Below are 14585 nucleotides of genomic sequence, written 5' to 3' on the forward strand. Positions count from 1 at the left end.
GGAGCTATGCATCCCCATGGAGTGTAGACAAATAAAACAAAGCAGAATTTGCGGGTGGGAGGAGATTCCTCAGATCATATTTTGGAAGACATTGATCCATTTCAACCTGCTCATTAGAGATGAAAACTAGGGCTTTCTTGCCTCTGTTTCCCAAGGTCTATACATTTCATTCAGAGCCTGGAGGTCAGTTTACCAGTTCCTTAGGCATGGCATGGGACTGGGCCCAGGTTCAGCAGACCTATGGTTTCAAGTTCTGTACCGCTTGTGCCAGCGCCCCAACCTTTAACTCACTGTTTTTCTCAGATTGTCTGTCTGATGGAGTTTGAGACCTGGAAAAAGAAAACTCAGTGACTAACCCGAAGCTTTGGCTTTTCTGTTCTGAAGGCACAGGTAGCAGGTGTTTGGGCCATCAGTGGAACAGGAGAGGGTCAGCGTCCCCCGCACCTGAAGCAGCCACCCTGTGACAGAGAGGGTGCTGTCCAAGGCCGGCTCCTGCCTGCAGACATACTTTCAGGAGAAGAATACGAATGTGTCTCACCTGATGACATCTCCTTGCCTCCACTCTCAGGAAGCCCCGATTCCCCCCTTGCCCCGGCTGCCATGGACGTGGAGCAGCATGCCAGCCCTGCCCTCAGCCTTCACACAAGCAGCTACAGGATGCAGACCGGGGCCAGCAGTGCAGGGGAGGCCCAGGAATCGGGCATTCCACCAACTGCTGCTTTGGCTGATGCTTACAGTGATAACAGAGAAACATTTTCAAGTCATTTTGAGAGGCCTTACCCCCAGTCCAAAGTTGAGCTCCCATTAACCTCCCGAGGATTTCTGGAAAAAAGTACTGCCTTCTGCAAAATCAGTGCTAAACATCCAGAGAGCATGCCGAGTGAAGTGCATGAGAGAGCTTCACAGCAGCACCCTCAGGCTCAGGGAAGTTTGCTAGAAACACAGGAGAAAGTGCATGTTGATAATAACATCACTAAAACCCGAGACAGGCTGCATGCTTCCCAGGATGCATTCTCAGGCCTTGGGTTTCGATCAGGCCCCAGCCGGGCCTATCAGAGGCAAATGGTCCCCCAAGAGGAGATTAAATGTACATCAGCAAAGAACACGGTGGTCAGCCTCGCTGGCCAGGCTCCTAATTTCTCCAGGCTCCTGTCTAATGTAACTGTCATGGAAGGTTCTCCAGTGACTTTGGAAGTTGAAGTAACAGGATTTCCAGAGCCTACACTGACATGGTGGGTAGCTTATAATGACAAGTCATAAATGCATTGAATGACTGAGCAAATCATTCTATGTGCACTAACTTAAAGGTGTAGGGATAGCTTATTAATATTCTATAACACTGCAACTGTGCATGATTCAACCTCACACCAACCCCCAGCTCTCCCTGTAGGCACAGCACGGCTAATACCCAGAAGAAGCAAAAGGAACCACATAAAATAATAACTTACCCAACTGCAAAAGCACTGCAACTTAACTGCACTCTTTTGTGGGGTTTTTTGTTTTGTTTTATTTTTCCTATTAGTTTAACATTCCACATTTCTGAAGATTTTGGGTTGAAATTGTTTCCTATTGCTTATTTCTGCATAAGCATGACATTTCTTAGCTTAATATCCCGTATTCGATTAAAAAACATAAGAATTTGGGTTTTCCCCTTTCCTTTCATTTACCCATTTCATCTTCTCCCTCTTCCTAACAGAGTCACACATCACTTTTGTAATATTTGTTTGTTTCACTAAGATTTCTTTCTATAAATTTCTTCAGTGTGAAAGATGGAATAAAAATATTTCTTTCACAGTTGCTCCCAGTGACAGGTAATAAACCCATTTTTGAAAGGTGGTGTAATAACTGAGCTGTGAACAATAGGATTTCCCTCTGGAGACATCATTATTTTTTAGCATATTTGTTTTAATAGAAAGTAAACTGCAGAATACAGGTTTTGAATCACTGTTATTTTAAAAGTAGTTCTCACTTTCTTACTACGTGGGTTACTTCTAAACATTTAGAAATTTTTCATCTGTAAGTAGATTTATCTGAGGACAAAGTTACAAATTTGTGAGACTGAGTTCATACTCATAAACTAAGATAAGTAAAACAGCATTTACTTATCATAGTATTTCAGTAGACATTACATTAACAATTTCAACTATTATGCGTGCCCACTGATGATACTTGAAGTGTGAGTTGCTTATCTAAAGAATCTATGAGAAAACTCTGGTCTCTCAGATGATGAAAAGAGACTACACTTGTGATACAGTGCAGCCATTCATGCTTTTGTCTTATTGTTTTTAAAATTGCATGTTTTTTTAATAGATCAGGAATTTCATATTTATGAATTTAAAAAATATTTAATTCATTATTAAATATCAGTTCATCCCAAAGAAAAATGTTGTCTGCAGTGTTTCTTGGTTTTGTCCACACAACAAATAACTTGGTTAGTATTTATTGTTGAAGAATTATCATAATATTGTGAAAAAATACCTTGCTTTTGGATTTACAGTGGTTTTGCTCAATTAGCAGCCGGCAAGCTCATGGAAATAAACATTCTTAGGACACTCATAAAAATGCAAAATTATCACATAGGCAATGGGAACAGAAAATGATTCAGGTTTGTCACCGCTTCTTAGGTGAAGGAACATGGGTATGAATAAACAAGAATCTAGAATATACAAAATAAATTGCTTTCTAAAAAGAGGCAGCTAAGTACTCGTGTTCATAGGAAACTTTTAGAAACATGTCATTAACAGTAATAATCCAATTATATAAATGCCTTTTACAATTATAAATCATTTTCTTCTAATGAAATTAATTCATAAAAATGAACTCATTTCACCAGGAAATGTTGTATAAGTACCTTCCTCTAAAATAGCATGTTTTTATTCTCACATGATCTTGTGGGGTGAATATGATGGGGTGGATGAGTCTCACTCCAACATAGATTCTCAGAACTCACAGGATGCTATTCCATAGCAGCTGAAAGAATGACACAAGCCAAATAGAGGGGTGCCATTTCACACTCTCAGTAATTGTTGCCGTAAGCAAATGGTGGCCCTCTGTGACCAGATGGTCTGGGTTTTTCTTGTGTTTTGTTGTTGTTGTTTGTTTGTTTTAGAGAAGGAGAGAGAGAGGTAGGGGGTGGGTAGGGACAGAGGGAGAGGGAGAAAGAGAATCTTAAGCAGGCTCCAGGCCCAGTGTGGAGCCCCACGTGGTGCTCAATCTCATGACCCTGAGATCATGACCCGAGCCGAAATCAAGAATCGGGTGCTCAACTGACTGACACAGCCAGGCACCCTGTTTGGGTTGTTTTTTTTTTTTTAAAGAATAGTTGGATATCTGAATTTTCACATGCAATATTCCAACTGTTAAATGTTGTCCAAAAAGTCAGTTTTTTGAAAAATATGGTCTGACCTGATCAAGCACTTCTCAGGCCACAAGTCTCCAACCTCTGCTTGAAGGATGAAAGGCCCATTGGAATCTGTGGTAGCTGCAAAGTTCCTGCTAATACTAGAGAGAGAGAGTACTACAATGGTAATGGGCTTGTTTGCAATGGTTTTTAGAGCTTAGAAATGATGTGAATATACAGTGATCCTGACTTTAAAACTGACTCTCTGCTTCAGGTACAAGAAGGGCCAGAAATTGTCTGCAGATGGGCACTTACAGGTTTTACACAAGGAGACAAGACATTCGGTGTTCATTCCAAAGGTATGTGAGGCAGACGCAGGCCTCTATGTGGCTCGGGCCCAAAACTCTAGTGGCATTTTCTCTTCCAATGTCATCCTCCACGTGACAGGTAACCACAGGCCGCCAATCACAAGAATAAACTGGGTAATGCTGTGTGTCATCTACATTAGTGTGTCCCTAATGTACTGGTTACTCGCACAGTAACTGTGGGGTTGTCGCTCTTGGACATCATTCTCATGAGCCTAAAGAACGACCCCATGGTTGTTTCTTTTACTGCATCTCTTATATTTGCTTGCCTCTCTCCACCAAGTGTACCCACATTCTAGTCATGTTGTTTGTTTGGCTAATACCAAACAGCGAAATAATCATATTTTCTCTAGTGTTTTAGTATATTTGAGGAGCTTGGTAAATTCTTAGCAGTGGATAAGCATATATTTTTGTATTGTAGAAAGAGATGTGTTCAATATAAAGCCCAGTAAGATTACACAATGTTTACTCCATCCTCACTTAAGAGCATGTATATCAAGGCTTGAATCAGCAGAGAGGTGTGAGTTAAATTTCAAATCCAATTGTTTGATAATTTATTTTTAATTGTACTCATAAACATCTCTGTAGAATAACAGGAGAAATATTGAAGTGAACCTGTAATTTACCTTATCACATCAGCTGTCCTTTTGTTGTGTTTCATGTCTTGATTTCATTTATCAAAATACATTCTATGTAGTTTCAACCTAGCCTACCTTCCTAAATCTGAGGCGGCCAATGTAAATAGTCATTCCTTGTTGATCTCACGGGTTTCACCATGGCGAATAGATGTGCTGTCAACTTCAGAGGGAGTTTCAAACTTCCATCAGCTGCACCTGTCATAGAGCAAACTGGAACACAGGCTGCAGATGGACCAACATAATTCCTGTCATGCCATGGTCACGTTTTGGGCAGCCACATATATACGATGGCAACCTGTTCCTCCTGCATCTTCTCTTGATTCTGCTGCTGACCATTTTTTGCAGCCTGTGGTATAGACATCTCAATGCCTTAGTTTCCCATTTGAAAAATGGGTTCATCGTCTACCTCTTGGGCAATTGAGAGTTTTCTTTTCGTGTCTTGTAAAGATTTGGAAAATAGAAAGCATTCTATGAAGGCTGAAGGTAATTCTATTGTTTGATGCGACTTATCATCACACTGCCTCCTGCCCACTATTCTCATTCAGATGCTGTTTCTTTAGAATATTAGAATGGTATTAGTCTGTGATTTCCAACCTTTCCCATGAGGGGAGGTGATGTATTATGAATTGGAGCTTAAATTCCTTTCTAATTTCTTAAGATTACATCTTTTTCAAAGACTTGAAATTAAACTTAGGAAGATGCATTTAGTATGATCTAGGGGAAAAAGTATGTAATAAGACAACATAAAGTGAATTCTATCCTTTTCTTCTAATTATCACTGTAATATTGAAGAATTTTCTATGCATTTCTGAAATATATTATTCAGAAAAGAGGACCTTTTTTAGTTCCCTCTAAAAATAAACATGAATGAGAGAAGCATTTGTTTTTAAATTTTAAACATGGTCTTGTCATGGTAGAACAAAATCTTTAGTTGAAAGAATATAATAGATTTCTGATGAAGGGAAGGAATTAATTATGTTGCTGTAAGACTATCTACAATAATAAAAATACTTAAAAGTAATATATTCAAATAATGTATAGAATTTGGGTAAACTGTAATCTTTTAGGGTTCTGAAAACACTCTATTACATTTTGTTGAATTAATGAGTCTGGTAATAAGTAGAAAAAAATAATATATTCAAGTTAATATTAAAAAGCTACTGAATGTTATTTGAAGATATGAAATGTGTGCTTGAGTAAAGTTGACATATTTTTTTCTGTGCATCAATTTACTTAAACAATTAAATCTCTTAATTTTCTTCCAAATATCGACAGAAACCGATTAAAAGCTTATATATATACAATGTCCTAGGGAACTCACAGTCTCTTAAGTCTCCTATCCATTTTATCCACTTTCACATATTTTACATGTCTTGCCTAACTGCTATTCCCATGTTGAAGCTAAATAGTAAAATCTAGTCATGTCCAAAGAGGGCAGGCAGGACCAGGTAAGAAATTCTTGTCTGACCCTCTGTCTCTTTCTTGTTAATTTAGTAAGATCTTCTTTCCCATTTTGTCGTCTTGGTTGAATTTGTGGCTAGAGGTTGTTAGGGCATGGGACTTGCTTGTTTGCTTTACATGTTGCATGCCCGTTAAAGGCTAATGGGGAGCATTAGTGGGCAGCAGGGTGGGATATATATATATCCATCTATCCATGGTGTGTGACTAAATAAGGTATAAACCCCGGGTGTATTTGATACATATATCAAATATAATATGTATTTGACATATATCAAATATATGTATATACACATATATGCACATACACATAGAGCTCAAATATTGGGAAAAAGCATTAGGCTGATATTCTAGATATAGTTCAGCTAGCTATCTGTATATCACTCTATCTGTCCAACCATTCATCCATCTATCCATCCATCCATCCATCCATCTGGTCATCTATCCATCCATACATCTATTTACATACCTATCTACCTACATATTCTTTTGTGCTATCAATTGACTATCTAGTAATTCCCACAGCAGTGAAGAAAAATTAGCTATTCAGTTATTCTTCCAGTTATATTTTAATTTCAAAGACTTAAGTGTGATTTTCCTTTTGCTAGGATTTCTGTCTTGATCAAAGAAGTCTCCTTATGAAAGTATGAACTAAAATTATTGATTAAAAATGAAAAACCTAGGCAAATGATGTTCCTTTTTAAAGATATATATACTATTTATATGCATTTTCTTCTAGAGAAAATTCCAGACAGTTAGTAATATCAAAACACTTCTCAACAAGAAAATGTAGATGACAAGGAAGATTAAAAAGAACATGTACTTGACACCTTGAAGGAACGCAACACAAAATCTGTTTTGAGCTTCCTAAAAGGCAAAATTATTGAGCTTTCCAGTTCTGATTTTCTAATAATAAGTGTATAAACATTTGGTGGTAAAATTTTTTCACACTCAATTCCAAGAGAAATTTACTGCCGAAATCCTTACATTCGAATCTTTGTGTATTCTAAAATATCTAAAATCTTTGGAAAAAGAAGTCATAGACAATTAGTTATTTTATTCCATAATGCTAACGCTCATTTATAATCAAGATGCAGGCTTAAAATAGATTACTGCAAGAACCTTCTAACCACCTCACTCAAGTTTAAATTTCTTCAAGTGGTACACAAGGCCCTTTAGTACCTGCCTTCCCCTTCCTAATCTCTGTTCCATCCCTTCTGATCCCCCCCACAAAATGACATTTTACTTCAGGTTTTTAACCTACCATGCTCTTTCTTCCCTCTAGTCCTTTCTTCCCAGATTTCCCTTACTATATCCAAAACTATCTTTGTGTGGCTTAACTCCTGCATATCCTTCTTGGTCCATTTGAGACACAACTTCCCCCAGGAAGCCTTCTGAGCCATCAAGTCCAGTGTAGATATTCTTGCTACGGGCACTCTCAGCACCTGACCTGCCCATGTCATATCCCTTGAAAGATTGCATTGCAGTTGCATGTTTGAGCATCTGTCTCCTCTGGCTAGAGTGTGAGATATTTAGCAGCAGGATTTGTGACAGCCCTGTTCATCATTATACTCCCAGCACCTAAGCCACAGTCATACTCAATAAATATTTCTTGAATTGTTGTTGGAGGTAAACAAAGATAAACCTAGCTTGTTTTTTTTTTTTTTTTTTCTTTTTCTGGAGAGAGTTAGTGGGGGAATGTAAAAAGGGAAAGATGTATTTGTTACCTCATTATTCTTTCTTATTATGGACATTGGCCAATCAGAATCAAGTTCTAGTCATGAAGTATGTAGGCATACTACAATGACTATGTCCAAAATGCCAAAACCAGAATTTATGTACTTCTTTAGAACACTGTACAAATTATCAGTATTTTATTGTAGTAATCAATAATCTTGGTAATCTTGTTGTATCTTATTTGAAACCAGCATTTCATTCATATATGTAAATATTAAAAAAGCCAAATCCAAGAATTTAGATTATTTGATTTTCAAATGAACAAAGGAAGAAATATTGCATTTTTTGGTTTTGTTTTTATTTATGATTATTCCCTACTAGAAATTGCCATCTGAAGCTTTTGACATTCCTGTTGTGTGTACATTATTTTAAGTGTGACCATGAAATAAGTTATTTGAAACAAAATAAAATATATCCTCCTAGTATTCTCTGATATTGTGCATGTCAATGCAAATGCCAAAGCATGACAGACTGTTTTCCATTAGCAGAATCTTGAGCTGTATCAAAGAGCCAAAAGATTTGCATTCACTGAATGAAACAGTGTCCTGCTTAAAGCAAAACAATTCATTTTCTCTGCTCTCATTACATGAGATGAGATTTGAATGTTATCAGTTGTGTATGAATTCAACCTTAAAATGGAAAGCACAAAGCTGCTAATTTGGCCTTCACCCGTGAATCCCCACATCACTGTTCCTTGTGTTGGTGAGAGTTTATATAACATTATCAACCACCCAAGCATCAGTGGTGAAGGTTGGATGCATGATATTCCTCCAGATGAATAAATCTTTGATTCTGGAGTTTGAGTGTTTGGCCAGATAGCTCTTTCTTCTGTTCAATGGCAATTTCATCTGTATAAGCCAGGGCCTGGCAAATCCAATTCTTTGGATTCTCCTTTTTATATCATAAAATTAATACCCTATTTTCCTTAAAAGACAAGGAAATACAAAGAGTTATATAGACAAGCATGTTTGTGTGCATGTATTTCCAATTAGCACAATAAAGACTGGCTGAAATTGAAACATATTTTAATCATAGGAGTAGCTGGAAAACATTTGTCCAACCTTATTTTTCTTTAAACCAGAGAAATAATAGTTACATACTTTGACGTTTTCAATCTGTATTCAGATGGCTCCCTGCTATGGCTTTTTCCATTTAGGACCCACTTAAATATCAATACTTGTGAAATAACAGCTCCAGAGCTAGCTAATGAAATAAACTTTTCCCTTTGACATTCAACAACTGTTCTTTCCAAGAACCTTATTGATCTAAACAACTACAAAATGGTATTTTTATCTCATGTTAGCATTAAAAAATCATATAATGAAATATTTTGAAGATAAAAATTCAAAGGTTGAAATATAAAGAAACATAATTTATTCATGGTGAATAGTCTCCAACCCATATTATTCTCATGATGCCAGAGAACCTTTCTGTGTAATAAGTATTATGCAAACCCACACACAAACAAACTGTTGGCAAACAGGGCCACTGGAAATGCAGACAAAGTAGGAAACCAGTTACCTGGCAGGATTGGAAAGGCTAAAAAATGCCCATCTGCTCTGAAGTGTCTTCCCTAGCAGCCATTGCCATGTTGACTCTCGGAGGCCTGCCTTTGGTTAAAGTTAATGCAGCTCCAGAAGATGCCTCTTAAAATGAATATTTATCATTTCTATTACTCTTAAAGGAGTAATAGAATTTCTCATCATATCCTGGTCTCGGTTATCAGATTAAATAAGAATGTTTCCCCCACTAAAAATGATAAATTCTTGTGAGGATATGGGATAATGCAGGAACCTGAGAGAGTTGTATGCTATGTTCCACTAAGCGTTGGGAAATGTAAGACAGGAAGGGAAAAATAGCCAAACATCAGGGTGAGGAAACTGAGTGTCAGCTGTGGGTTTCTCCTCCCCCTCACTGTGAATTTCCTCTAGATTGAGGAAATGCCTGTGGGGACCCCCTGAGAGGGAGTTAGAGACCACAATAAAATGTGTCTGTATGACATTTTTCATTGCCCAAGTAGAGGACTATACTGGATTGAATAGCATCAGGGTGGCCCTAAACCCAGTGCCTGGTGTTCTTATAAGAAGACCATAACAGACATAGAGACAAAGGAGACACAGAGGAAAAGGCCATATGATAAAAGAAACAGAGATTGGTGGCCTTGTCAGCTTCTACAAACTATGGAGCGCCAGAGATTGCAACCCCAAGGAACAAGAAGAGGTAATAAACTATTCTTCCTTAGAGACTTCAGAGAGAGCCTGGTTCTACCGATGCCTTGATTTTGGACTTTTAGGCCTCAGAACTGAGAAAGAAAAATTTCTGTTGTTTTAAGCCACCCAGTTTATGGTTCTTTGTCACAGCAGGAAACCAATACAAGGACCATGTTCTAGAAAAGTCCATTCGAGCCTTTCTCTGGTGAAAAAATTCCCCGAGACATTCATTGATAGATACCAACCAGCCTTTCAAAACGGCACTCCCAGGGTATGCTGGAAGGCCTCAGTCCTCTTCTTGATTTGGGGGATCTTGGCACATTCCAATCAATCAGCTGTTATATTCATCTTCTGTGTGAACATTGCCCCCTACATGCACCATAGTGCTAGGAGTTCTAAAGGAAGCAAATGTCCTTCAAGACAAGTCCTAATGAATTTACTACTTGCTTAATGATACTGCACATATAAGAAAAAGAAAAAAGAGAAAACAAGGCAGTATGTAATCACAGTGAGAAAAAATGGCCTCTGGAGTAGGGGGAAAGACAAAGGGAAGCTGTGATTAGAGATGTGAACCAAAATACGAAGGTACAGTATGACACAGTATAAGGAAGAAGAGAGAAGTTCAATAAATGGGACCACTAACACCTAAATATTAAGATATATATATGACCTAAAAGAGCACTATCAATCAATTGGATCCAACTGACATTTGTAGAGTATTTTATTCACCAACAGTGAATACTCACATGGAGTATTCACCAAGATAGACCATATTCTTGGCCATAAAACACACCTTACTTAAATTGAAAAGAATAGTAATCATACAAAGCATGTTCTTAAATCACAACAGGATTAAACTAAACATCAGAAAGATAGCTAGAAAATCTCCAAATACTTGGAAATTAAACAACACACTTCTAAATAGAACATGAGTCAAAAATAAATCTCAAGAGAAATTTTTAAATATTTTGGAAAACATAAAAATATATCAGTACTGATCCTTGGATATTAAAAGCCTAATAAGGGAATGTTATAAGAAACTCGAAGCCCACAAATTTGATGAACTGAAATGAGATGGATCAATTCCTTGAAAGATATAAACCACCAAAACTCACAGAAGCAGAAAGAGACAACCTGGATCACCCAATATCTCTTTAAGATATTGAAGCAATAATAAATAAGTTTCCAAAAAAGAAAGTATATGCCCAGATGGTTTCACTGGTAAAGCTACCAATATTTAAGGAAGGAATAATACCAATTCACCATAATCTCTTCAAGAAATAGAGGTAGAGAGGACATTTAAAACTCATTCTATGAGATCAGAATTACCCTCATACTAAAACCAGATTTTAAAAAAAAGATATTAAAAGAAAGGAAAACTATAGTCAATATCGCTCATGAATATAGACATGAACATTCCCAACACAATACTAACAAATCAAATACAACAATGACTAAGTCAAATTATATACACCAATGGGATTTGTTCCAGGTATGCAAGTCTGGTCCAATATTCAAAAATCAATCAATATAATCCACTGCATCTACAGGCAAAAGAAGAAAAATCACATGCTTATGTCAATTGATTCAGGAATAACATTTGACAAAATGCAGCGTGTGTTCATGAAAATTAAAAAAAAAAAAAACAGAAAACTCGCAACAGAAGAAACTTCCTCAGCTTGATAAAGATTATCTACAAAACTCCTGTAACTAACATCACACTTAACGAAAAGAGATTGGACATTTTGCCCCTAAGATTGGGAAGAAGGTGAGAATGTCTTCTCACAACTCTTATTCATCGTTGTACTGGAAGTCCTAGCCAGTGAACAAGATAGGAAAGGAAATCAAAGTTTTGCAGGTTGGAAAAGAAGAAATAAGACTATCTTTATTTGCAGATAGCATGATTTTCTATGCAGAAAATCCCAGTGAATCTACCAAAAACTCTTAAAACCAATTAGTGAACACAGCAAGTTTACCGGAAGTAGGTCTGCAACAACTGCATCCAGGAGAAAGGCAAGGAGATAGCAATAAATGAATCACAGTGAATCAGCATTTTCAGAGGCAGGGGCAAGGGCAGGTAACATGAATTTGTCCCTTTTCCATAAATTTGTTACAGACATCATGGATATTTGTCATCTACTTGCAACATTTCACACTTGATTTTTCTTGCAGCTTTCCATGATATTTTGGGGATTTCAAAAGAGATAAATTATTTGAAGGAGATGATGCTCACCAGGGCAAGGGGATACTTGATGTGGAACATAAATCAAATTTGATCATTTGCTGGCCATTGTCATTATCAACAGACCAAGAGAGAAAAATTTAAAAGACATTGTAATTATAGCATCGTAGAGCTGTGCTTTCTCCAACAATAACAATTTTAATATTAGAAGAAAAGGAGCCCTTTTGGTCTCTGACATCAAATCCTAGAGTGGACGATTTATCAGTTGGTATTCTGCTACACTGCAAGAATGAATGTATCTTTCATGAATTAGTACTTCCTTCCAGCAAGGATGAGCTTATGCTGCTAGTATATTCCTAAGACTTTTTGATAGAAACCAGGACTAAAATATGCCAGACATGGTATTATAGTTTTAAAAGTAATCAGTTCCGTAAAGTCATACCTTGGTCTATTAATTAAGTGAAAGGTAGAATACAAATGACTACTCTGGCACCTACATTTAATTGGAAACTTCAATGAAACTAATCATTTTGTATTTTCTAAATGTTAACTATAAGTGCTTTCTTTATTTCCATGTTCTTGAAGGTGATTTTTGGTCATATACATCATTTGTCTAAAATAGAATGGTATTATTCTTTATCACTTAAAAGAAAACTAACTGATGCATTACAAAGACAAGTACTGACCTTGTATTTTATCAAAAGCTTTGTAAAGATAAATGTATAAACAGTGAAGTACTGTTAGGATACCATCCAAGACTTAGAAATGGATATTCAAGCAGAGTACTCATTGTAGTTTCTGTTCAAACTTATGGCAACATATCATATATTGGAAACAAATATCAATTTACTCTTACAATTAAAAATGGATTATGAAAAGTGTACATGCAGCAAGGTACAGGGCCTAGTTTTCTTGGTGCATGAGTCCCATTCCGTGCTCTGACGTCTAATCCCTCTGGCCCATCAGCCAGTTAGAGGAATGATGCTATCTCACAGGGAGACTTAGAATGAGGAAAATCTATATGGTTTCTTTAAATATGAGAAATTATCATTGATTGTCTTAACCATGGTTATATAGCACAGTATATCACATGTCATTAGTATCGTTATGAATTAATAAAAACCATTTAAGTGTTTTGGATCTTGGTGATACAAATGGGGTGTGTGTGTGTGTGTGTGTGTGTGTGTGTGTGTGCATACCTATTTGTTAGTATGAGTTCTTATCTGTATGAATTCAGTAATATATGAAATGCCCAGGTGATATGTGATGTAATGAGGTTAGAAAAACACTTGATGGTACCAATACAATGAGCAACTCATGACCAAGAGTTAATGAAGAAATGGACTTTTCTTATTTTAGCATGGCATAATACAGACATGTATTTATATGCGTCCTACAAGATAAATAGTCAGCCAAACTCCAGTTTTGTAAATGTATAATTAAAAACCAGTATTTTCAAACAGAATTCCCAGATAGCAGATCAAAACAGGAAAATACTATTCCAATCTATATACACATATATCAACTTCAAATATAAGTCTATTTAAATTCCTCATAGATAGCAATCCTAAAAGAGTTATTTCTAAAATAGAACTTAGAGGTTACTTTTATTTAAATGTAATACCATAAATCATCCTCAAGAAGCTGCTATTGGGTTTTTTTTTTAATCCATTGGCTATTGTATGTGAATATTCCATATGAAGTACTGAATGTGGTCCTTAAAGGTGGATTTCTCTAGCTCATTTCTTAAAGTTATTAAAGCATATATGATTACTTCAAGAACAAATGTTTTGTGTGTTCATTTCTTTTTTACTGCTAATGGTTTATGCATGTGGATAATGAAATGTATATTATGTCTACTAAGTACCTAGAAACAATAGAATTTACTTATCTGTTTCTTTGCTCTACTGGGAGCTCCTTAAAATGTAATTCAACATTAAATCTCTGTAAAAAACAATACATTTGTCATTTCATTCAGCCTCTTGCACCTGGGGGTGTTTATTCTTGTATAAATATTGACTCACAAATGCTCTTAATAAATGCAACTGCTCAAATCATCATGGTGTTTAATATTTGATAGGAAATATTCTCCTATTTAACATCCCATTGTAGAATAGTGATCTGTTTTATAACCGGACAGTAATCAAAGCAAGTGAAGACAGTTTTCTTAAGTCAAATTTACTGATTTCTCACAAGAAACTAGTCTGAGAGTGGTAGAGTCCTGTTTGAAAATGAATTCAGATTTAGGTATCACATGTTTAATCACATAGTTTTGATGATGTGTGGGATGTAGGCAAGACCACCAAGAACTCTGCAAAATAGGTACCTGAAGAATAGCAAACTTCTGTGTTCCAAACCCATAGTGCTGCCCTACTAAATCTCTTACGGCCACAGCAGGCCAGGCATATTATAAAGTGCTTGTCTGTTTGAAAATATGCCAAAGGTTTATTCAGAATGGGAAAAAATATTCTCTTTATTTAAAACTCCCTTGGGGGAAAAAAAATCAGAAACCACTGCAGTTACACTCAGAATTACATGCTGCACCAATGAGCATATCCTTTCTCTATGAAAAAAGAACTAGCTATTGAATTCATTTTTCCTATATTTTCTTACCATGTCATTAATTTCAAGGAGAAAATGTCTAGGAGAGATGAA

At 36.4% G+C, this 14585-nt stretch overlaps 1 protein-coding gene across 2 annotated transcripts in view; it reads left to right on the forward strand.

The window, feature by feature from the left end:
- Positions 1 to 13683, forward strand: part of CCDC141 (coiled-coil domain containing 141) — a 188954-nt gene extending 175271 nt beyond the window's left edge. The window contains exons 23-25 of one of the 2 annotated variants that reach the window (XM_028124937.2): positions 385 to 1232; positions 3615 to 3699; positions 11921 to 13683. In XM_028124937.2, coding sequence (XP_027980738.2) covers positions 385 to 1232; positions 3615 to 3699; positions 11921 to 11956 — 969 coding nt within the window. In that variant the 3' untranslated portion in view covers positions 11957 to 13683. Of the gene's footprint in view, positions 1 to 384; positions 1233 to 3614; positions 5304 to 11920 lie in introns of those variants that run through there. The other variant, XM_028124918.2, reaches the window with a different exon arrangement.
- Positions 13684 to 14585: the final 902 nt, after the last annotated feature.

Source organism: Eumetopias jubatus, unplaced genomic scaffold (genome assembly GCF_037043125.1).
Source record: "Eumetopias jubatus isolate StellerSeaLion01/CBP00866 unplaced genomic scaffold, mEumJub1_p1.0 scaffold_3, whole genome shotgun sequence".
NCBI classification, from domain to species: Eukaryota; Metazoa; Chordata; class Mammalia; order Carnivora; family Otariidae; genus Eumetopias; species Eumetopias jubatus.